The sequence below is a fragment of the Mustelus asterias genome, unplaced genomic scaffold (assembly GCF_964213995.1).
Source record: "Mustelus asterias unplaced genomic scaffold, sMusAst1.hap1.1 HAP1_SCAFFOLD_4024, whole genome shotgun sequence".
Classification (NCBI taxonomy): Eukaryota; Metazoa; Chordata; class Chondrichthyes; order Carcharhiniformes; family Triakidae; genus Mustelus; species Mustelus asterias.
In genome coordinates, this window is record NW_027593969.1 from 919 (window position 1) to 24,027 (window position 23,109).

At 57.3% G+C, this 23,109-nt stretch overlaps 1 protein-coding gene across 1 annotated transcript; it reads right to left on the reverse strand.

Moving 5' to 3' along the window:
- Nucleotides 1-1,813: 1,813 nt before the first annotated feature.
- On the reverse strand, nt 1,814-22,385 carry LOC144490916 (rab GTPase-binding effector protein 2-like; the record flags this gene model as incomplete). The annotated part of the gene is made up of 9 exons (XM_078208600.1): nt 1,814-1,930; nt 2,807-2,905; nt 4,737-4,786; nt 8,881-8,929; nt 9,058-9,183; nt 12,034-12,132; nt 15,046-15,162; nt 18,281-18,583; nt 22,290-22,385. Coding segments are annotated over 9 exons (1,056 nt in total), but the record flags the coding sequence as incomplete, so codon positions are not given.
- Between the last annotated feature and the right edge of the window lie 724 nt (nt 22,386-23,109).

Below are 23,109 nucleotides of genomic sequence, written 5' to 3' on the forward strand. Positions count from 1 at the left end.
AGGCCATTCAGCCCCTCTCTCTCCAGCCTGTTACACAGGAACAGGAGGAGGCCATTCAGCCCCCTCTCTCTCCAGCCTGTTACACAGGAACAGGAGGAGGCCATTCAGCCCCTCTCTCTCCAGCCTGTTACACAGGAACAGGAGGAGGCCCATTCAGCCCCTCTCTCTCCAGCCTGTTACACAGGAACAGGAGGAGGCCATTCAGCCCCTCCTCCTCTCCAGCCTGTTACACAGGAACAGGAGGAGGCCATTCAGCCCCTCTCTCTCCAGCCTGTTACACAGGAACAGGAGGAGGCCATTCAGCCCCTCTCTCTCCAGCCTTTTACACAGGAGGAGGCCATTCAGCCCCTCTCTCTCCAGCCTGTTACACTGGAACAGGAGGAGGCCATTCAGCCCCTCTCTCTCCAGCCTGTTACACAGGAACAGGAGGAGGCATTCAGCCGCTCTCTCTCCAGCCTGTTACACAGGAACAGGAGGAGGCCCATTCAGCCCCTCTCTCTCTCTCCAGCCTGTTACACAGGAACAGGAGGAGGCCATTCAGCCCCTCTCTCCCCAGCCTGTTACACAGGAACAGGAGGAGGCCATTCAGCCCCTCTCTCTCCAGCCTGTTACACAGGAACAGGAGGAGGCCATTCAGCCCCTCTCTCTCCAGCCTGTTACACAGGAACAGGCCATTCAGCCCCTCTCTCCCCAGCCTGTTACACAGGAACAGGAGGAGGCCCCATTCAGCCCCTCTCTCTCTCTCCAGCCTGTTACACAGGAACAGGAGGAGGCCATTCAGCCCCTCTCTCCCCAGCCTATTACACAGGAACAGGAGGAGGCCCATTCAGCCCCTCTCTCTCTCCCCAGCCTGTTACACAGGAACAGGAGGAGGCCATTCAGCCCCTCTCTCTCTCCCCCAGCCTGTTACACAGGAACAGGAGGAGGCCCATTCAGCCCCTCTCTCTCTCTCCAGCCTGTTACACAGGAACAGGAGGAGGCCATTCAGCCCCTCTCTCCCCAGCCTGTTACACAGGAACAGGAGGAGGCCATTCAGCCCCTCTCTCTCTCCAGCCTGTTACACAGGAACAGGAGGAGGCCATTCAGCCCCTCTCTCCCCAGCCTGTTACACAGGAACAGGAGGAGGCCATTCAGCCCCTCTCTCTCCAGCCTGTTACACAGGAACAGGAGGAGGCCATTCAGCCCCTCTCTCTCCAGCCTGTTACACAGGAACAGGAGGAGGCCATTCAGCCCTTCTCTCTCTCTCCAGCCTGTTACACAGGAGGAGGCCATTCAGCCCCTCTCTCTCCAGCCTGTTACACAGGAACAGGAGGAGGCCATTCAGCCCCTCTCTCTCCAGCCTGTTACACAGGGACAGGAGGAGGCCATTCAGCCCCTCTCTCTCCAGCCTGTTACACAGGAACAGGAGGAGGCCATTCAGCCTCTCTCTCTCCAGCCTGTTACACAGGAACAGGCCATTCAGCCCCTCTCTCTCTCCAGCCTGTTACACAGGAACAGGAGGAGGCCATTCAGCCCTTCTCTCTCTCTCCAGCCTGTTACACAGGAGGAGGCCATTCAGCCCCTCTCTCTCCAGCCTGTTACACAGGAACAGGAGGAGGCCATTCAGCCCCTCTCTCTCTCCAGCCTGTTACACAGGGACAGGAGGAGGCCATTCAGCCCCTCTCTCTCCAGCCTGTTACACAGGAACAGGAGGAGGCCCATTCAGCCCCTCTCTCTCCAGCCTGCGACACAGGAACAGGCCATTCAGCCCCTCTCTCTCTCCAGCCTGTTACACAGGAACAGGAGGAGGCCATTCAGCCCCGGATACACGAACCTGCAGGGCCTGGGAGAGTTTGACGAAGTCTCGTTGAACTTGCTCACTGGTGTCCAGCTCCACCTGTAACCTCTGACCTTTGGCCTTTTCTTCCCAGAGCTTCCCAGTCAAGTCGGACTGCAAGAGATGAAGGAAAGGGAATCACAGCATTCCCACAGCACCGACCCTCCCACAGTGCGGCGCTCCCTCAGCACCGACCCTCCCACAGTGCGGCGCTCCCTCAGCACTCACCCTCCCACAGTGCGGCGCTCCCTCAGCACCGACCCTCCCACAGTGCGGCGCTCCCTCAGCACTGACCCTCCCACAGTGCGGCGCTCCCTCAGCACCGACCCTCCCACAGTGCGGCGCTCCCTCAGCACTGACCCTCCCACAGTGCGGCGCTCCCTCAGCACCGACCCTCCCACAGTGCGGCGCTCCCTCAGCACTGACCCTCCCACAGTGCGGCGCTCCCCCAGCACCGACCCTCCCACAGTGCGGCGCTCCCTCAGCACCGACCCTCCCACAGTGCGGCGCTTCCCTCAGCACCGACCCTCCCACAGTGCGGCGCTCCCTCAGCACCGACCCTCCCACAGTGCGGCGCTCCCTCAGCACTGACCCTCCCACAGTGCGGCGCTCCCTCAGCACTGACCCTCCCACAGTGCGGCGCTCCCTCAGCACTGACCCTCCCACAGTGCGGCGCTCCCTCAGCACGGACCCTCCCACAGTGCGGCGCTCCCTCAGCACTGACCCTCCCACAGTGCGGCGCTCCCTCAGCACCGACCCTCCCACAGTGCGGCGCTCCCTCAGCACTGACCCTCCCACAGTGCGGCGCTCCCTCAGCACCGACCCTCCCACAGTGCGGCGCTCCCTCAGCACTGACCCTCCCACAGTGCGGCGCTCCCTCAGCACTGACCCTCCCACAGTGCGGCGCTCCCTCAGCACCGACCCTCCCACAGTGCGGCGCTCCCTCAGCACCGACCCTCCCACAGTGCGGCGCTCCCTCAGCACACTCACCCTCTCTTCCGTCCTTGCTTGCAGTTCCAGGTTAAGCTGTTTATACATGGTCCTTAGTGTCTCCAACTCCGACTGTTTCTCCTGCAGAGCTGTCTGGAGCTGTGTGAGAGGGGGAGAGTTAGAGGGGGAGCGAGAGACAGACGGGGGAGCGAGAGAGAGAGAGACGGGGGAGCGAGAGAGAGAGACGGGGGAGCGAGAGAGAGAGAGACGGGGGAGAGAGAGAGAGAGAGACGGGGGAGCGAGAGAGAGAGAGATGGGGGAGAGAGAGAGAGAGAGACGGGGGAGCGAGAGAGAGAGAGATGGGGGAGCGAGAGAGAGAGAGACGGGGGAGCGAGAGAGAGAGAGACGGGGGAGCGAGAGAGAGAGAGACGGGGGAGCGAGAGAGAGAGAGACGGGGGAGCGAGAGAGAGAGAGACGGGGGAGCGAGAGAGAGAGAGACGGGGGAGCGAGAGAGAGAGAGACGGGGGAGCGAGAGAGAGAGAGACGGGGGAGCGAGAGAGAGAGAGATGGGGGAGCGAGAGAGAGAGAGACGGGGGAGCGAGAGAGAGAGAGACGGGGGAGCGAGAGAGAGAGAGACGGGGGAGCGAGAGAGAGAGAGACGGGGGAGCGAGAGAGAGAGAGACGGGGGAGCGAGAGAGAGAGAGACGGGGGAGAGAGAGAGAGAGACGGGGGAGCGAGAGAGAGAGAGACAGGGGAGCGAGAGAGAGAGAGACGGGGGAGCGAGAGAGAGAGAGACGGGGGAGAGAGAGAGAGAGACGGGGGAGCGAGAGAGAGAGAGACGGGGGAGAGAGAGAGAGAGACGGGCGAGCGAGAGAGAGAGACGGGCGAGCGAGAGAGAGAGACGGGCGAGCGAGAGAGAGAGACGGGCGAGCGAGAGAGAGAGACGGGGGAGCGAGCGAGAGACGGGGGTGCGAGCGAGAGAGCGGGGGGAGAGAGAGAGAGAGGGAGAGAGAAAGGGGGAGAGGGAGAGGGGGGGAGAGCAGAGGGGCGGGGAGAGTGCGGAGCAAGGGAGTGGGAGTCGAGGGGATACGGGGAGAGTGCGGGGGGGAGGGAGGGGGAATCGAGGGGATACGGGGAGAGTGCGGGGGGGAGGGAGGGGGAATCGAGGGGATACGGGGAGAGTGCGGGGGGGAGGGAGGGGGAATCGAGGGGATATGGGGAGAGTGCGGGGGGAGGGAGGGGGAATCGAGGGGATACGGGGAGAGTGCGGGGGGGAGGGAGGGGGAATCGAGGGGATACGGGGAGAGTGCGGGGGGAGGGAGGGGGAATCGAGGGGATACGGGGAGAGTGCGGGGGGGAGGGAGGGGGAATCGAGGGGATACGGGGGGAGGGAGGGGGAATCGAGGGGATACGGGGAGAGTGCGGGGGGGAGGGAGGGGGAATCGAGGGGATACGGGGGGAGGGAGGGGGAATCGAGGGGATACGGGGAGAGTGCGGGGGGGAGGGAGGGGGAATCGAGGGGATACGGGGAGAGTGCGGGGGGAGGGAGGGGGAATCGAGGGGATACGGGGAGAATGCGGGGTTGAGGGAGGGGGAATCGAGGGGATACGGGGAGAGTGCAGGGGGGAGGGAGGGGGAATCGAGGGGATACGGGGAGAGTGCGGGGGGAGTGAGGGGGAATCGAGGGGATACGGGGAGAGTGGGGGGGTAGGGAGGGGGAATCGAGGGGATACGGGGAGAGTGCGGGGGGGAGGGAGGGGGAATCGAGGGGATATGGGGAGAGTGTGGGGGGAGGGAGGGAGGGGGAATCGAGGGGATACGGGGAGAGTGTGGGGGGAGGGAGGGAGGGGGAATCGAGGGGATACGGGGAGAGTGCGGGGGGGGAGGGAGGGGGAATCGAGGGGATACGGGGAGAGTGCGGGGGGAGAGAGGGAGGTGAGCTGAAAGATCAGCTCATCAGGCTTTACAATTCCCGATGTCACGCACTCACCTCATTACTCCGATCCTGGGAGCATCCTGCAGCCTGAGTAAGATCCCCAACTAGATCACGGGAGAGAGAAGGAGGAACAGAATCAGGAAACATGTTTAACTTCAATCCTAACTCAATCTCTCATCACTGAACACAATACATGCCTTTCGTAACCGGAGCAGAACTGTACACGGTGCCCCGAGTGTGGTCTAACCGGACCAGAACTGTACACGGTGCTCCGAGTGTGGTCTAACCGGACCAGAACTGTACACGGTGCTCCGAGTGTGGTCTAACCGGACCAGAACTGTACACAGTGCTCCGAGTGTGGTCTAACCGGACCAGAACTGTACACGGTGCTCCGAGTGTGGTCTAACCGGACCAGAACTGTACACGGTGCTCCGGGTGTGGTCTAACCGGACCAGAACTGTACACGGTGCTCCGAGTGTGGTCTAACCGGACCAGAACTGTACACGGTGCTCCGAGTGTGGTCTAACCGGACCAGAACTGTACACAGTGCTCCGAGTGTGGTCTAACCGGACCAGAACTGTACACAGTGCTCCGAGTGTGGTCTAACCGGACCAGAACTGTACACGGTGCTCCGAGTGTGGTCTAACCGGACCAGAACTGTACACGGTGCTCCGAGTGTGGTCTAACCGGACCAGAACTGTACACGGTGCTCCGAGTGTGGTCTAACCGGACCAGAACTGTACACGGTGCTCCGAGTGTGGTCTAACCGGACCAGGACTGTACACGGTGCTCCGAGTGTGGTCTAACCGGACCAGAACTGTACACGGTGCTCCGAGTGTGGTCTAACCGGACCAGAACTGTACACGGTGCTCCGAGTGTGGTCTAACCGGACCAGAACTGTACACGGTGCTCCGAGTGTGGTCTAACCGGACCAGAACTGTACACGGTGCTCCGAGTGTGGTCTAACCAGGGAGGGTTGTAGGAGGTTACAGAGATAGGGAGGGGATGTAGGGGCTGGAGGAGGTTACAGAGATAGGGAGGGGGTGTAGGGGGCTGGAGGAGGTTACAGCGATAGGGAGGGGGTGTAGGGGCTGGAGGAGGTTACAGAGATAGGGAGGGGGTGTAGGGGGCTGGAGGAGCTTACAGAGATAGGGAGGGGGTGTAGGGGGCTGGAGGAGGTTACAGAGATATGGTGGGGTGTAGGGGGCTGGAGGAGGTTACAGAGATAGGGAGGGGTGTAGGGGGCTGGAGGAGGTTACAGAGATAGGGAGGGGTGTAGGGGGCTGGAGGAGGTTACAGAGATAGGGAGGGTTGTCGGGCTGGAGGAGGTTACAGAGATAGGGAGGGGGTGTAGGGGGCTGGAGGGGGTTACAGAGATAGGGAGGGGGTGTAGGGACTGGAGGAGGTTACAGAGATAGGGAGGGGGTGTAGGGGGCTGGAGGAGGTTACAGAGATAGGGAGGGGGTGTAGGGGGCTGGAGGGGGTTACAGAGATAGGGAGGGGGTGTAGGGGGCTGGAGAAAGTTACAGAGATAGGGAGGGGTGTAGGGACTGGAGGAGGTTACAGAGATAGGGAGGGGGGTGTAGGGGGCTGGAGGAGGTTACAGAGATAGGGAGGGGGTGTAGGGGCTGGAGGAGGTTGCAGAGATAGGGAGGGGGTGTAGGGGGCTGGAGGAGGTTACAGAGATAGGGAGGGGGCGTAGGGGGCTGGAGGAGGTTACAGAGATATGGAGGGGGTGTAGGGGGCTGGAGGAGGTTACAGAGATAGGGAGGGGTGTAGGGGGGCTGGAGGAGGTTACAGAGATAGGGAGGGGGTGTAGGGGCTGGAGGGGGTTACAGAGATAGGGAGGGGGTGTCGGGCTGGAGGAGGTTACAGAGATAGGGAGGGGGTAGGGGAGGGAGGAGGTTACAGAGATAGGGAGGGGGTGTAGGGGAGGGAGGAGGTTACAGAGATAGGGAGGGGGTGTAGGGGAGGGAGGAGGTTACAGAGATAGGGAGGGGGTGTAGGGGCTGGAGGGGGTTACAGAGATAGGGAGGGGGTGTAGGGGGGCTGGAGGAGGTTACAGAGATAGGGAGGGGGTGTAGGGGGGCTGGAGGAGGTTACAGAGATAGGGAGGGGGTGTAGGGGGCTGGAGGAGGTTACAGAGATAGGGAGGGGGTGTCGGGCTGGAGGAGGTTACAGAGATAGGGAGGGGGTAGGGGAGGGAGGAGGTTACAGAGATAGGGAGGGGGTGTAGGGGAGGGAGGAGGTTACAGAGATAGGGAGGGGGTGTAGGGGGCTGGAGGGGGTTACAGAGATAGGGAGGGAGTGTAGGGGCTGGAGGAGGTTACAGAGATAGGGAGGGGGTGTAGGGGGCTGGAGGGGGTTACAGAGATAGGGAGGGGGTGTAGGGGGCTGGAGGAGGTTACAGAGATAGGGAGGGGGTGTAGGGGGCTGGAGGAGGTTACAGAGATAGGAAGGGGGTGTAGGGGGCTGGAGGAGGTTACAGAGATAGGGAGGGGTATAGGGGGCTGGAGGAGGTTACAGAGATAGGGAGCGGGTGTAGGGGGCTGGAGGGGGTTACAGAGATAGGGAGAGGGGTGTAGGGGACTGGAGGGGGTTACAGAGATAGGGAGGGGGTGTAGGGGGCTGGAGGGGGTTACAGAGATAGGGAGGGGGTGTAGGGGGCTGGAGGAGGTTACAGAGATAGGGAGGGGGTGTAGGGGGTTGGAGGAGGTTACAGAGATAGGGAGGGGGTGTAGGGGGCTGGAGGAGGTTACAGAGATAGGGAGGGGGTGTAGAGGGCTGGAGGGGGTTACAGAGATAGGGAGGGGGTGTAGGGGGCTGGAGGAGGTTACAGAGATAGGGAGGGGTGTAGGGGGCTGGAGGGGGTTACAGAGATAGGGAGGGGGTGTAGGGGGCTGGAGGAGGTTACAGAGATAGGGAGGGGGTGTAGGGGGCTGGAGGGGGTTACAGAGATAGGGAGGGGGTGTAGGGGGGCTGGAGGAGGTTACAGAGATAGGGAGGGGGTGTAGGGGGCTGTAGGAGGTTACAGAGATAGGGAGGGGGTGTAGGGGGCTGGAGGGGGTTACAGAGATAGGGAGGGGGTGTAGGGGGCTGGAGGGGGTTACAGAGATAGGGAGGGGGTGTAGGGGGCTGGAGGGGGTTACAGAGATAGGGAGGGGGGTGTAGGGGGCTGTAGGAGGTTACAGAGATAGGGAGGGGGGTGTAGGGGGCTGGAGGAGGTTACAGAGATAGGGAGGGGGTGTAGGGGGGCTGGAGGAGGTTACAGAGATAGGGAGGGGGTGTAGGGGGCTGGAGGGGGTTACAGAGATAGGGAGGGGGTGCAGGGGGGCTGGAGGGGGTTACAGAGATAGGTGGAGAACATCAGAACTAGGAGCAGGAGTCGGCCATCTGGCCCCTGCTCCGCCATTCAATAAGATCACGGCTGATCTTTTCGTGGACTCGGCTCCACTTACCCGCCCGCTCACCTTAATTCCTTCACCGTTCCAAAATCTATCTATCCTTGCCTTAAAAACATTCAATGAGGGAGCCTCAACTGGGCAGGGATTTCCACAGATTCACAACCCTTTGTGTGAAGAAGTTCCTCCTCAACTCAGTCCTAAATCTGCTCCCCCTTATTTTGAGGCTATGCCCCCGAGTTCTAGTTTCACCCGCCAGTGGAAACAACCTCCCTGCTTCTATCTTATCTATTCCCTTCATCATCTTATATGTTTCTATAAGATCCCCCCCTCATTCTTCTCAAGTCCAATGAGTATAGCCCCAGTCTACTCAGTCTCTCCTCATAAGCCAACCCTCTCAACTCCAGAATCAACCGAGTGAATCTCCTCTGCACCCCCTCCAGTGCCAGTATATCCTTTCTCAAGTAAGGAGACCAAAACTGTACACAGTACTCCAGGTGTGGCCTCACCAGCACCTTATACAGCTGCAACATAACCTCGCTGTCTTTAAACTCCATCCCTCTCGCAATGAAGGACAAAATCCAATTTTCCGCCTTCATTCCCTGCTGCACCTGCAAACCAACTCCTTGAGATTCCCGCACAAGGACGCCCAGGTCCCTCTGCACAGCAGCGCGCTGCAATTCCTTTAACCATTTAAATAATAGCCCATTTTTGCTCTTATTCGCTCAGAGGGAGTCGAGTGGCTGGAGGCCGTGTGTTTGCTGATGAGATATGAAGGAGTTTGACCGGGGACTTACCGATGTCCTCCATCGAGTGTTGTCCCAGCGATGCGGGAGCTCCGGTTCCCTGTGGGGGTAACGGACAGAGAGAGGAGTGAGTGCGGGGGCGTCAGCCGCGGGGGGAGACGGCGCCGGTTTGGCCCCTGGGTGAGAGAGGTGAGACTCCGAACCCGCCCCCTGCCCTGCGCGCCTTACCTGTCCCCCCGAGGCAGGACTGCGGGCCGCTTGGGGCTGTGTTCGCAGCTCCTTCAGCGTCTGGTTCTCCCCCTGTAGTTGGCGGTTCCACTGGCAGAGTTCTTTGTGCGTCGCCATCAGTTGGACCTGCGGGCGGCGGAGAGAGAGGGAGAGGGTGAGTGTGGGAGGGGAGAGGGAGAGAAGGGAGGACAGGGATATCCCTGTCAGTCCTCCCCTCTCTCTCCGCCAGTCTCGTGCTGCCTTCCCTCCATCTCTCCCTCGGTCTATCTCTTCGCCACTTTCCTTCCCTCTCACTTTGATCCACCGGCCATCGCTCTCTTTATCATTCCCTCACCCCATGTTCCTCTAAATCTCCATACATCTGCCTCCTTCTCTCCCCCGTATCGATCCTGTATCAATCCCCAAACTAATCCCACTGCCCCGCTCTCCCCCCATAGCCCTGTATCAATCCCCAAACTAATCCCACTGCCCCGCTCTCTCCCCATAGCCCTGTATCAATCCCCAAACTAATCCCACTGCCCCGCTCTCTCCCCATAGCCCTGTATCAATCCCCAAACTAATCCCACTGCCCCCCGCTCTCTCCCCATAGCCCTGTATCAATCCCCAAACTAATCCCACTGCCCCGCTCCCTCCCCATAGCCCTGTGTCAATCCCCAAACTAATCCCACTGCCCCGCTCTCTCCCCATAGCCCTGTATCAATCCCCAAACTAATCCCACTGCCCCGCTCGCTCCCCATAGCCCTGTATCAATCCCCAAACTAATCCCACTGCCCCCGCTCTCTCCCCATAGCCCTGTATCAATCCCCAAACTAATCCCACTGCCCCGCTCTCTCCCCATAGCCCTGTATCAATCCCCAAACTAATCCCACTGCCCCGCTCTCTCCCCGTAGCCCTGTATCAATCCCCAAACTAATCCCACTGCCCCGCTCCCTCCCCATAGCCCTGTATCAATCCCCAAACTAATCCCACTGCCCCGCTCTCTCCCCATTGCCCTGTATCAATCCCCAAACTAATCCCACTGCCCCCGCTCTCTCCCCATAGCCCTGTATCAATCCCCAAACTAATCCCACTGCCCCGCTCTCCCCCCATAGCCCTGTATCAATCCCCAAACTAATCCCAATGCCCCGCTCTCTCCCCATAGCCCTGTATCAATCCCCAAACTAATCCCACTGCCCCGCTCTCTCCCCATAGCCCTGTATCAATCCCCAAACTAATCCCACTGCCCCCGCTCTCTGCCCATAGCCCTGTATCAATCCCCAAACTAATCCCACTGCCCCGCTCTCTCCCCATAGCCCTGTATCAATCCCCAAACTAATCCCACTGCCCCCGCTCTCTCCCCATAGCCCTGTATCAATCCCCAAACTAATCCCACTGCCCCGCTCTCTGCCCATAGCCCTGTATCAATCCCCAAACTAATGCCACTGCCCCGCTCTCTCCCCATAGCCCTGTATCAATCCCCAAACTAATCCCACTGCACCGCTCTCTGCCCATAGCCCTGTATCAATCCCCAAACTAATCCCACTGCCCCGCTCTCTCCCCATAGCCCTGTATCAATCCCCAAACTAATCCCACTGCCCCCGCTCTCTCCCCATAGCCCTGTATCAATCCCCAAACTAATCCCACTGTCCCGCTCTCTCCCCATAGCCCTGTATCAATCCCCAAACTAATCCCACTGCCCCGCTCTCTCCCCATAGCCCTGTATCAATCCCCAAACGAATCCCACTGCCCCCGCTCTCTCCCCATAGCCCTGTATCAATCCCCAAACTAATCCCACTGTCCCGCTCTCTCCCCATAGCCCTGTATCAATCCCCAAACTAATCCCACTGCCCCGCTCTCTCCCCATAGCCCTGTATCAATCCCCAAACTAATCCCACTGCCCCGCTCTCTCCCCATAACCCTGTATCAATCCCCAAACTAATCCCACTGCCCCGCTCTCTCCCCATAGCCCTGTATCAATCCCCAAACTAATCCCACTGCCCCGCTCTCTGCCCATAGCCCTGTATCAATCCCCAAACTAATCCCACTGCCCCGCTCTCTCCCCATAGCCCTGTATCAATCCCCAAACTAATCCCACTGCCCCGCTCTCTCCCCATAGCCCTGTATCAATCCCCAAACTAATCCCACTGCCCCGCTCTCTCCCCATAGCCCTGTATCAATCCCCAAACTAATCCCACTGCCCCGCTCTCTCCCCATAGCCCTGTATCAATCCCCAAACTAATCCCACTGCCCCGCTCTCTCCCCTTAGCCCTGTATCAATCCCCAAACTAATCCCACTGCCCTGCTCTCCCCCCATAGCCCTGTATCAATCCCTAAACTAATCCCACTGCCCCGCTCCCTCCCCATAGCCCTGTATCAATCCCCAAACTAATCCCACTGCCCTGCTCTCCCCCCATAGCCCTGTATCAATCCCTAAACTAATCCCACTGCCCCGCTCCCTCCCCATAGCCCTGTATCAATCCCTAAACTAATCCCACTGCCCCGCTCTCTCCCCATAGCCCTGTATCAATCCCCAATCTAATCCCACTGCCCCGCTCCCTCCCCATAGCCCTGTATCAATCCCCAATCTAATCCCACTGCCCCGCTCCCTCCCCATAGCCCTGTATCAATCCCTAAACTAATCCCACTGCCCCGCTCCCTCCCCATAGCCCTGTATCAATCCCCAAACTAATCCCACTGCCCCGCTCTCTCCCCGTAGCCCTGTATCAATCCCCAAACTAATCCCACTGCCCCGCTCTCCCCCCATAGCCCTGTATCAATCCCCAAACTAATCCCACTGCCCCGCTCTCTCCCCATAGCCCTGTATCAATCCCCAAACTAATCCCACTGCCCCGCTCTCTCCCCGTAGCCCTGTATCAATCCCCAAACTAATCCCACTGCCCCGCTCTCCCCCCATAGCCCTGTATCAATCCCAAACTAATCCCACTGCCCCGCTCTCTCCCCATAGCCCGGGTGAATAGGCTCAGAGTTTGAATTCACCATCTGTGTCTGTAATCGCTTCTGTGTCTGAAGAAACATTTCTCTGATCCTTTGTACTTCCAGGGCTGAGGAATCGACTTTTTCCTGGAGCAACGCGATCTGTGTCCGGAACAGAAAGGGTTATTTGCAACCGACACATTCTAACACGTGCAGACCACAACAATCATACAAATCAGTGCACAGATATCTCCCTGAGAGAGAGGGAGAGGACTGAGAGACACCAGTCAGTGTACAGATATCTCCCTGAGAGAGAGAGAACTGAGAGACACCAGTCAGTGTACAGATATCTCCCTGAGCGAGAGAGAGAGGACTGAGAGACACCAGTCAGTGTACAGATATCTCCCTGAGAGAGAGAGAGGGGACTGAGAGACACCAGTCAGTGTACAGATATCTCCCTGAGAGAGAGAGAGAGAGGACTGAGAGACACCAGTCAGTGTACAGATATCTCCCTGAGCGAGAGAGAGAGGACTGAGAGACACCAGTCAGTGTACAGATATCTCCCTGAGAGAGAGAGAGGGGACTGAGAGACACCAGTCAGTGTACAGATATCTCCCTGAGACAGAGAGGACTGAGAGACACCAGTCAGTGTACAGATATCTCCCTGAGAGAGAGAGAGGGGACTGAGAGACACCAGTCAGTGTACAGATATCTCCCTGAGAGAGAGAGAGGGGACTGAGAGACACCAGTCAGTGTACAGATATCTCCCTGAGAGAGAGAGGGGACTGAGAGACACCAGTCAGTGTACCGATATCACCCTGAGAGAGAGAGGGGACTGAGAGACACCAGTCAGTGTACAGATATCTCCCTGAGAGAGAGAGGGGACTGAGAGACACCAGTCAGTGTACAGATATCTCCCTGAGAGAGAGAGAGAGAGAGAGAGGGGACTGAGAGACACCAGTCAGTGTACAGATATCTCCCTGAGAGAGAGAGAGGACTGAGAGACACCAGTCAGTGTACAGTTATCTCCCTGAGGGAAAGAGAGGGGACTGAGAGACACCGGTCAGTGCACAGATATCTCCCTGAGAGAGAGAGAGGACTGAGAGACACCAGTCAGTGTACAGATATGTCCCTGAGAAAGAGAGACGGGACTGAGAGACACCAGTCAGTGTACAGATATGTCCCTGAGAGAGAGAGGGGACTGAGAGACACCAGTCAGTGTACAGATATCTCCCTGAGAGAGAGGACTGAGAGACACCGGTCAGTGTACAGATATCTCCCTGAGAGAGAGAGGGGACTGAGAGACACCAGTCAGTGTACAGATATCTCCCTGAGAGAGAGAGAGGGGACTGAGAGACACCAGTCAGTGTACAGATATCTCCCTGAGAGAGAGAGAGGGGACTGAGAGACACCAGTCAGTGTACAGATATCTCCCTGAGAGAGAGAGAGAGAGGGGACTGAGAGACACCAGTCAGTGTACAGATATCTCCCTGAGAGAGAGAGAGGGGACTGAGAGACACCAGTCAGTGTACAGATATCTCCCTGAGAGAGAGAGAGAGGGGACTGAGAGACACCAGTCAGTGTACAGATATCTCCCTGAGAGAGAGAGAGAGGGGACTGAGAGACACCAGTCAGTGTACAGATATCTCCCTGAGAGAGAGGACTGAGAGACACCAGTCAGTGTACAGATATCTCCCTGAGAGAGAGAGAGGGGACTGAGAGACACCAGTCAGTGTACAGATATCTCCCTGAGAGAGAAGACTGAGAGACACCAGTCAGTGTACAGATATCTCCCTGAGAGAGAGAGAGAGGACTGAGAGACACCAGTCAGTGTACAGATATCTCCCTGAGTGAGAGAGAGAGGACTGAGAGACACCAGTCAGTGTACAGATATCTCCCTGAGTGAGAGAGAGAGGACTGAGAGACACCAGTCAGTGTACAGATATGTCCCTGAGAGAGAGAGAGGGGACTGAGAGACACCAGTCAGTGTACAGATATCTCCCTGAGAGAGAGAGAGGACTGAGAGACACCAGTCAGTGTACAGATATCTCCCTGAGAGAGAGGGGATTGAGAGACACCAGTCAGTGTACAGATATCTCCCTGAGAGAGAGAGGACTGAGAGACACCAGTCAGTGTACAGATATCACCCTGAGAGAGAGAGAGAGAGGGGACTGAGAGACACCAGTCAGTGTACAGATATCTCCCTGAGAGAGAGAGGGGACTGAGAGACACCAGTCAGTGTACAGATATCTCCCTGAGAGAGAGAGGGGACTGAGAGACACCAGTCAGTGTGCAGATATCTCCCTGAGAGAGAGAGAGAGAGGACTGAGAGACACCAGTCAGTGTACAGATATCTCCCTGAGAGAGAGAGAGGACTGAGAGACACCAGTCAGTGTACAGATATCTCCCTGAGAGAGAGAGGGGACTGAGAGACACCAGTCAGTGTGCAGATATCTCCCTGAGAGAGAGAGAGAGAGAGAGGACTGAGAGACACCAGTCAGTGTACAGATAACTCCCTGAGAGAGAGAGGGGGGACTGAGAGACACCAGTCAGTGTACAGATAACTCCCTGAGAGAGAGAGGGGGGATTGAGAGACACCAGTCAGTGTACAGATATCTCCCTCAGAGAGAGAGAGGACTGAGAGACACCAGTCAGTGTACAGATATCTCCCTGAGAGAGAGAGGGGACTGAGAGACACCAGTCAGTGTACAGATATCTCCCTGAGAGAGAGGGGACTGAGAGACACCAGTCAGTGTACAGATATCTCCCTGACAAAGATAGAGGGGACTGAGAGACACCAGTCAGTGTACAGATATCTCGCTGAGAGAGAGAGAGGGGACTGAGAGACACCAGTCAGTGTACAGATATCTCCCTGAGAGAGAGAGGACTGAGAGACACCAGTCAGTGTACAGATATCTCCCTGAGAGAGAGAGAGAGAGGACTGAGAGACACCAGTCAGTGTACAGATATCTCCCTGAGAGAGAGAGAGAGAGGGGACTGAGAGACACCAGTCAGTGTACAGATATCTCCCTGAGAGAGAGAGAGAGGGGACTGAGAGACACCGTTCCTGGTCACCTCGTGGCTGCAATTGTCACTGCTTTGTCTCAAGGCTTCCTCCAGGTTTTTTCTGACCATCGACTCCCTTTCCAGCTGCTCCCGTGTCTGGTGTAGGGACACCTTGTGCTGCTTCACCTGGAGAGATAGGAGAAAGGAAGAGTGTGAGAGGGGCAGAGAGAGCGAGAGAGAGACACCGAGAGAGAGAGAGAGAGAGACGGCGAGAGAGAGAGAGACGGCGAGAGAGAGAGAGACGGCGAGAGAGAGAGAGACGGCGAGAGAGAGAGAGACGGCTCGAGAGAGAGAGACGGCTCGAGAGAGAGAGAGAGAGAGAGAGAGAGACGGCGAGAGAGAGACGAGAGAGAGAGAGACGGCGAGAGAGAGAGAGGGCGAGAGAGAGAGAGAGACGGCGAGAGAGAGAGAGACGGCGAGAGAGAGAGAGACGGCGAGAGAGAGAGAGACGGCGAGAGAGAGAGAGACGGCGAGAGAGAGAGAGAAGGCGAGAGAGAGAGAGAGAGACGGCGAGAGAGAGAGAGAGACAGCGAGAGAGAGAGAGAGACGGCGAGAGAGAGAGAGAGACGGTTCAAGAGAGAGAGACGGCTCGAGAGAGAGAGAGAGAGAGGGCGAGAGAGAGAGAGAGAGACGGCGAGAGAGAGAGAGAGACGGCGAGAGAGAGAGAGAGACGGCGAGAGAGAGAGAGAGACGGCTCGAGAGAGAGAGACGGCTCGAGAGAGAGAGAGAGAGAGAGAGACGGCGAGAGAGAGAGAGAGACGGCTCGAGAGAGAGAGACGGCTCGAGAGAGAGAGAGACGGCGAGAGAGAGAGAGAGAGACGGCGAGAGAGAGAGACGGCGAGAGAGAGAGAGAGACGGCTCGAGAGAGAGAGAGAGAGACGGCTCGAGAGAGAGTGAGACGGCGAGAGAGAGAGAGAGACGGCTCGAGAGAGAGAGAGAGAGAGACGGCGAGAGAGAGAGAGAGACGGCGAGAGAGAGACGGCGAGAGAGAGAGACAGAGAGAGAGACAGAGAGAGACAGAGAGAGACGGCGAGAGAGAGCGAGAGAGACGGCGAGAGAGAGCGAGAGAGACGGCGAGAGAGAGAGAGAGACGGCGAGAGAGAGAGAGACGGCGAGAGAGAGAGAGAGACGGCGAGAGATAGAGAGACGGCGAGAGAGAGAGAGAGAGACGGCGAGAGAGAGAGAGAGACGGCGAGAGAGAGAGAGACAGCGAGAGAGAGAGAGACGGCGAGAGAGAGAGAGAGACGGCTCGAGAGAGAGAGACGGCGAGAGAGAGAGAGGGCGAGAGAGAGACGGCGAGAGAGAGAGAGACGGCGAGAGAGAGAGAGAGACGGCGAGAGAGAGAGAGACGGCGAGAGGGAGAGAGAGACGGCTCGAGAGAGAGAGAGAGACGGCGAGAGAGAGAGAGACGGCGAGAGAGAGAGAGGGCGAGAGAGAGACGGCGAGAGAGAGAGAGACGGCGAGAGAGAGAGAGAGACGGCGAGAGAGAGAGAGAGAGAGACGGCGAGAGGGAGAGAGAGACGGCGAGAGAGAGAGAGACGGTGAGAGAGAGAGAGACGGCGAGAGAGAGAGAGACGGCGAGAGAGAGAGAGACGGCGAGAGAGAGAGAGACGGCGAGAGAGAGACGGCGAGAGAGAGAGAGACGGCGAGAGAGAGAGAGAGACGGCGAGAGAGAGAGAGACGGCGAGAGAGAGAGAGACGGCGAGAGAGAGAGAGAGAGACGGCGAGAGAGAGAGAGAGAGAGACGGCGAGAGAGAGAGAGACGGCGAGAGGGAGAGAGAGACGGCTCGAGAGAGAGAGAGACGGCTCGAGAGAGAGAGATGGCTCGAGAGAGAGAGAGACGGCAATAGAGAGAGAGAGAGACGGCGAGAGAGAGAGAGACGGCGAGAGAGAGAGAGACGGCGAGAGAGAGAGAGAGATGGCGAGAGAGAGAGAGACACCGAGAGAGAGAGAGAGGGAGAGAGAGAGAGACGGCGAGAGAGAGAGATGGCTCGAGAGAGAGAGAGAGAGACGGCGAGAGAGAGAGAGACGGCGAGAGAGAGAGAGACGGTGAGAGAGAGAGAGAGAGGGCGAGAGAGAGAGACGGCCAGAGAGAGAGAGACGGCTCGAGAGAGAGAGAGACGGCGAGAGAGAGAGAGAGAGACGGTGAGTGAGAGAGAGAGAGACGGCGAGAGAGAGAGAGAGAGACGGCGAGAGAGAGAGAGAGAGACGGCGAGAGAGAGAGAGAGAGATGGCGAGAGAGAGAGAGAGAGACGGCTCGAGAGAGAGAGACGGCTCGAGAGAGCGAGAGAGAGAGAGAGACGGCGAGAGGAAGAGAGACGGCGAGAGAGAGAGAGAGAGACGGCGAGAGAGAGAGAGAGAGACGGCGAGAGAGAGACGGCGAGAGAGAGAGAGACGGCTCGAGAGAGCGAGAGAGAGAGAGAGACGGCGAGAGAGAGAGAGACGGCGAGAGAGAGAGAGACGGCGAGAGAGAGAGAGAGAGACGGCTCGAGAGAGAGAGAGACGGCTCGAGAGAGAGAGAGACAGCGAGAGAGAGAGACGGCTCGAGAGAGAGAGAGACGGCTCGAGAGAGAGAGACGGCTCGAGAGAGAGAGACGGCTCGAGAGAGAGAGAGAGAGAGACGGCGAGAGAGAGAGAGAGAGACGGCGAGAGAGAGAGAGAGAGACGGCGAGAGAGAGAGACGGCGAGAGAGAGACGGCGAGAGAGAGAGAGAGACGGCTCGAGAGAGAGAGAGACGGCTCGAGAGAGAGAGGGAGAGACGGCGAGAGAGAGAGAGACGGCGAGTGAGAGAGAGAGAGAGACGGCGAGAGAGAGAGAGACGGCGAGAGAGAGAGAGACAGCGAGAGAGAGAGAGAGAGACGGCTCGAGAGAGAGAGACGCCGAGAGAGAGAGAGACGGCGAGAGAGAGAGAGACGGCGAGAGGAAGAGAGACGGCTCGAGAGAGAGAGAGAGACAGCGAGAGAGAGAGACGGCGAGAGAGAGAGAGACGGCGAGAGAGAGAGACACGGCTCGAGAGAGAGAGAGAGACGGCTCGAGAGAGAGAGACGGCGAGAGAGAGACGGTGAGAGAGCGAGAGAGAGGGAGACGGCGAGAGAGAGACGGTGAGAGAGCGAGAGAGAGAGAGACGGCGAGAGTGAGAGAGGGAGAGACGGCGAGAGAGAGAGAGAGACGGCCAGAGAGAGCGAGAGAGAGAGACGGCCAGAGAGGGAGAGGCAGGCGGAGCTGGGCGTTGCGGGCACCTCACCTCTTGCTGCAGCTCACTCCATTCCTCGTCCAGGAGTAGGTGATGCCCGGGCGGAGGGAGGTAGATGGATTCTGGAACCAGGGTGCCGGTTGAGAGCAGTGAGGCCGTGTCCTCCCTCCCAGCGGGTAGGGGTCGCCCTGGGCAGGGCTCCCGCCCCGAGGCGGTGCTCCAGGTGGTACAGTTGGCGGCGAAGGTGTCAGCCACGGTGCAGCCGTCGCCCTCCTCGGGGACCCACTCCCGCGGGGGTGAGCCCGCCTCCCAGCGCTGGGGGAGGGAGGGTGTCAGGGACGGGTCGGCGGAGAGCTGCGTTCGGGGAAAGGGGGGGGGGGGGGGGGTCGGGGAGAAAATACGCCAACAGTCAATCAGTGCTGCACTCTGACCTTTCACCATTCCATTCTCGGGGTCAACCCGAAGCCCGTGACCCCCATCCTCATCGAGGTCACAGAGGTTTCCAGCATGGAAACAGGCCCTTCGGCCCAACTTGTCCATGCTGTCCCTTTTTTGAAACCCCTAAGCTAATCCCAATTGCCCGCATTTGCCCCATATCCCTCTGCACCCATGTAACAGCTTTTTAAAAGACAAAATTGTACCCGCCTCTACTACTGCCTCTCATTCCAGACACTCACCACCCTCTGTGTGAAAACATTGCCCCTCTGGACCCTTCTGTATCTCTCACCTTAAACCTCTGCCCTCTAGTTTTAGACTCCCCTACCTTTGAGAAAAGATATTGACTATCTAGCTGATCTGTGCCCCTCATTATTTTATAGACCTCTATAAGATCACCCCTCAGCCTCCTACGCTCCAGAGAAAAAAGTCCCAGTCTATCCAGCCTCTCCTTCTAACTCACTCCATCAAGTCCCGGTAGCATCCTAGTAAATCCTTCCTGCCCTCTTTCTAGTTTAATAATATCCTTTCTATAATAGGGGTGACCAGAACTGTACGCAGTATTCCAAGTGTGGCCTTACCAATGTCTTGTACAGGGTGGATGGAGCTATTACAAGGGGGCATAACTATAGGGTTCGTGGTGGGAGATACAGGAACATAGAAAGCCACAGCACAAACAGGCCCTTCGGCCCACAAGTTGCGCCGATCACATCCCCACCTCTAGGCCTATCTATAGCCCTCAATCCCATTAAATCCCATGTACTCATCCAGAAGTCTCTTAAAAGACCCCAACGAGTTTGCCTCCACCACCACCGATGTCAGCCGATTCCACTCACCCACCACCCTCTGAGTGAAAAACTTACCCCTGACATCCCCCCTGTACCTACCCCCCAGCACCTTAAACCTGTGTCCTCTCGTAGCAACCATTTCAGCCCTTGGAAATAGCCTCTGAGAGTCTACCCTATCCAGACCTCTCAACATCTTGTAAACCTCTATCAGGTCACCTCTCATCCTTCGTCTCTCCAGGGAGAAGAGACCAAGCTCCCTCAACCTATCCTCATAAGGCATGCCCCCCAATCCAGGCAACATCCTTGTAAATCTCCTCTGCACCCTTTCAATGGCTTCAACATCTTTCCTGTAATGAGGTGACCAGAACTGCGCGCAGTACTCCAAGTGGGGTCTAACCAGGGTCCTATAAAGCTGCAGCATTATCTCCCGACTCCTAAACTCAATCCCTCGATTAATGAAGGCCAGTACGCCGTACGCCTTCTTGACCGCATCCTCCACCTGCGAGGCCGATTTAAGAGTCCTATGGACCCGGACCCCAAGGTCCTTCTGATCCTCTACACTGCTAAGAATGGTACCCTTCATATTATACTGCTGCTTCATCCCATTGGATCTGCCAAAATGGATCACTACACACTTATCCGGGTTGAAGTCCATCTGCCACTTCTCCGCCCAGTCTTGCATTCTATCTATGTCTCGCTGCAACTTCTGACATCCCTCCAAACTATCCACAACACCACCTACCTTGGTGTCGTCAGCAAACTTACCAACCCATCCCTCCACTTCCTCATCCAGGTCATTTATGAAAATGACAAACAGCAAGGGTCCCAGAACAGATCCCTGGGGCACTCCACTGGTCACTGACCTCCATGCAGAGAAAGACCCCTCCACAGCCACTCTCTGCCTTCTGCAGGCAAGCCAGTTCTGGATCCACAAGGCAACAGCCCCTTGGATCCCATGCCCTCTCACTATCAGGATATCAGAGGTAGGTTCTTTACGCAGAGAGTGGTTGGGGTGTGGAATGGACTGCCTGCAGTGATAGTGGAGTCAGACACTTTAGGAACATTTAAGCGGTTATTGGATAGGCACATGGAGCACACCAGGATGATAGGGAGTGGGATAGCTTGATCTTGGTTTCAGATAAAGCTCGGCACAACATCGTGGGCCGAAGGGCCTGTACTGTGCTGTACTGTTCTATGATCTAACTTCAACAAGACGTCCCAACTCCTGTATTCAATGTTCTGACCGATGAAATCAAGCATGCCGAATGCCTTCTTCACCACTCTGTCCACCTGTGACTCCACTTTCAAGGAGCTATGAACCTGTACCCCGAGAGCTCTTTGTTCTGGAACTCTCCCCAACGCCCGACCATTAACTGAGTAAGTCCTGCCCTGGTTCGTTCGACCAAAATGCATCACCTCGCATTTGTCTGGATTAAACTCCATCTGCCATCTCTCCGCCCAAGTCTCCAACTGATCTCTATCATAGAATCTCTACAGTGCAGAAGGAGGCCATTCGGCCCATCGAGTCTGCACCGACCACAATCCCACCCATGCCCTGTAGCCCCACCTATTTACCCTGCTAATCCTCCTGACATGAAGGGACAATTTAGCATGGCCAATCCCCCTAACCTACACATCTTTGGACACTAAGGGACAATTTAGCATGGCCAATCCCCCTAACCTACACATCTTTGGACACTAAGGGACAATTTAGCATGGCCAATCCCCCTAACCTACACATCTTTGGACACTAAGGGACAATTTAGCATGGCCAATCCACCCAACCTACACATCTTTGGACACTAAGGGACAATTTAGCATGGCCAATCCACCCTAACAAAACAAAGAACAAAGAACAGTACAGCACAGGAAACAGGCCCTTCGGCCCTCCAAGCCTGTGCCGCTCCTTGGTCCAACTAGACCAATCGTTTGTATCCCTCCATTCCCAGGCTGCTCATGTGACTATCCAGGTAAGTCTTAAACGATGTCAGCGTGCCTGCCTCCACCACCCTACTTGGCAGCGCATTCCAGGCCCCCACCACCCTCTGTGTAAAAAACATCCCTCTGATATCCGAGTTATACTTCGCCCCTCTCAGCTTGAGCCCGTGACCCCTCGTGATCGTCACCTCCGACCTGGGCAAAAGCTTCCCACTGTTCACCCTATCTATCCCCTTCATAATTTTATACACCTCTATTAGGTCTCCCCTCATTCTCCGTCTTTCCAAGGAGAACAACCCCAGTTTACCCAATCTCTCCTCAGAGCTAAGACCCTCCATACCAGGCAACATCCTGGTAAACCTTCTCTGCACTCTCTCTAACGCCTCCACGTCCTTCTGGTAGTGCGGCGACCAGAACTGGACGCAGTACTCCAAATAACCTACACATCTTTGGACACTAAGGGACAATTTAGCATGGCCAATCCACCTAACCCGCACATCTTTGGACTGTGGGAGGAAACCGGAGCACCCGGAGGAAACCCACGCAGACACGGGGAGGACGTGCGGACTCCACACAGACAGTGACCCGAGCCGGGAATCGAACCCGGGTCCCTGGCGCTGTGAGGCAGCAGCGCTAACCCGCTGTGCCACCCGTAGCTTGCGGTACCCTCTGACAATCCTCTTCACTATCGGCAACTCCTCCAATTTCTGTGTCATCCACGACCTTACTCATCAGGCAGCCTGAGAGGTCATTTGCTCCCTCTACACCCCTCCCCTCCCCGATGGGAGAGCCGAGGCAAGGAGGGGAGTGGGAGAGGCTGAAATCCTAACACTTGTGGAGCAAGCCACTGCCCTGAGCTCCCAGTTAACCCGCTGCAGGGCCCTCCTGGCAATGCCAACCTGGTCCTCTGCCCTGGCCAACCTCTCTTTCAGGGACGCAATCTCCAGTTCCATGGGCATCACGATCGAACGCAGCTTCTCAGCATCCTCCTGGGCCTGTAACCAACACAAACACAGAGTAAAGCTCCCTCTACACTGTCCCCCCATCAAACACTCCCAGGACAGGTACAGCACGGGGTTAGATACAGAGTAAAGCTCCCTCTACACTGTCCCCCATCAAACACTCCCAGGACAGGTACAGCACGGGGTTAGATACAGAGTAAAGCTCCCTCTACACTGTCCCCATCAAACACTCCCAGGACAGGGACAGCACGGGGTTAGATACAGAGTAAAGCTCCCTCTACACTGTCCCCATCAAACACTCCCAGGACAGGTACAGCACGGGGTTAGATACAGAGTAAAGCTCCCTCTACACTGTCCCCATCAAACACTCCCAGGACAGGTACAGCACGGGGTTAGATACAGAGTAAAGCTCCCTCTACACTGTCCCCCCATCAAACACTCCCAGGACAGGTACAGCACGGGGTTAGATACAGAGTAAAGCTCCCTCTACACTGTCCCCATCAAACACTCCCAGGACAGGTACAGCACGGGGTTAGATACAGAGTAAAGCTCCCTCTACACTGTCCCCATCAAACACTCCCAGGACAGGTACAGCACGGGGTTAGATACAGAGTAAAGCTCCCTCTACACTGTCCCCCATCAAACACTCCCAGGACAGTTACAGCACGGGGTTAGATACAGAGTAAAGCTCCCTCTGCACTGTCCCCCATCAAACACTCCCAGGACAGGTACAGCACGGGGTTAGATACAGGGTAAA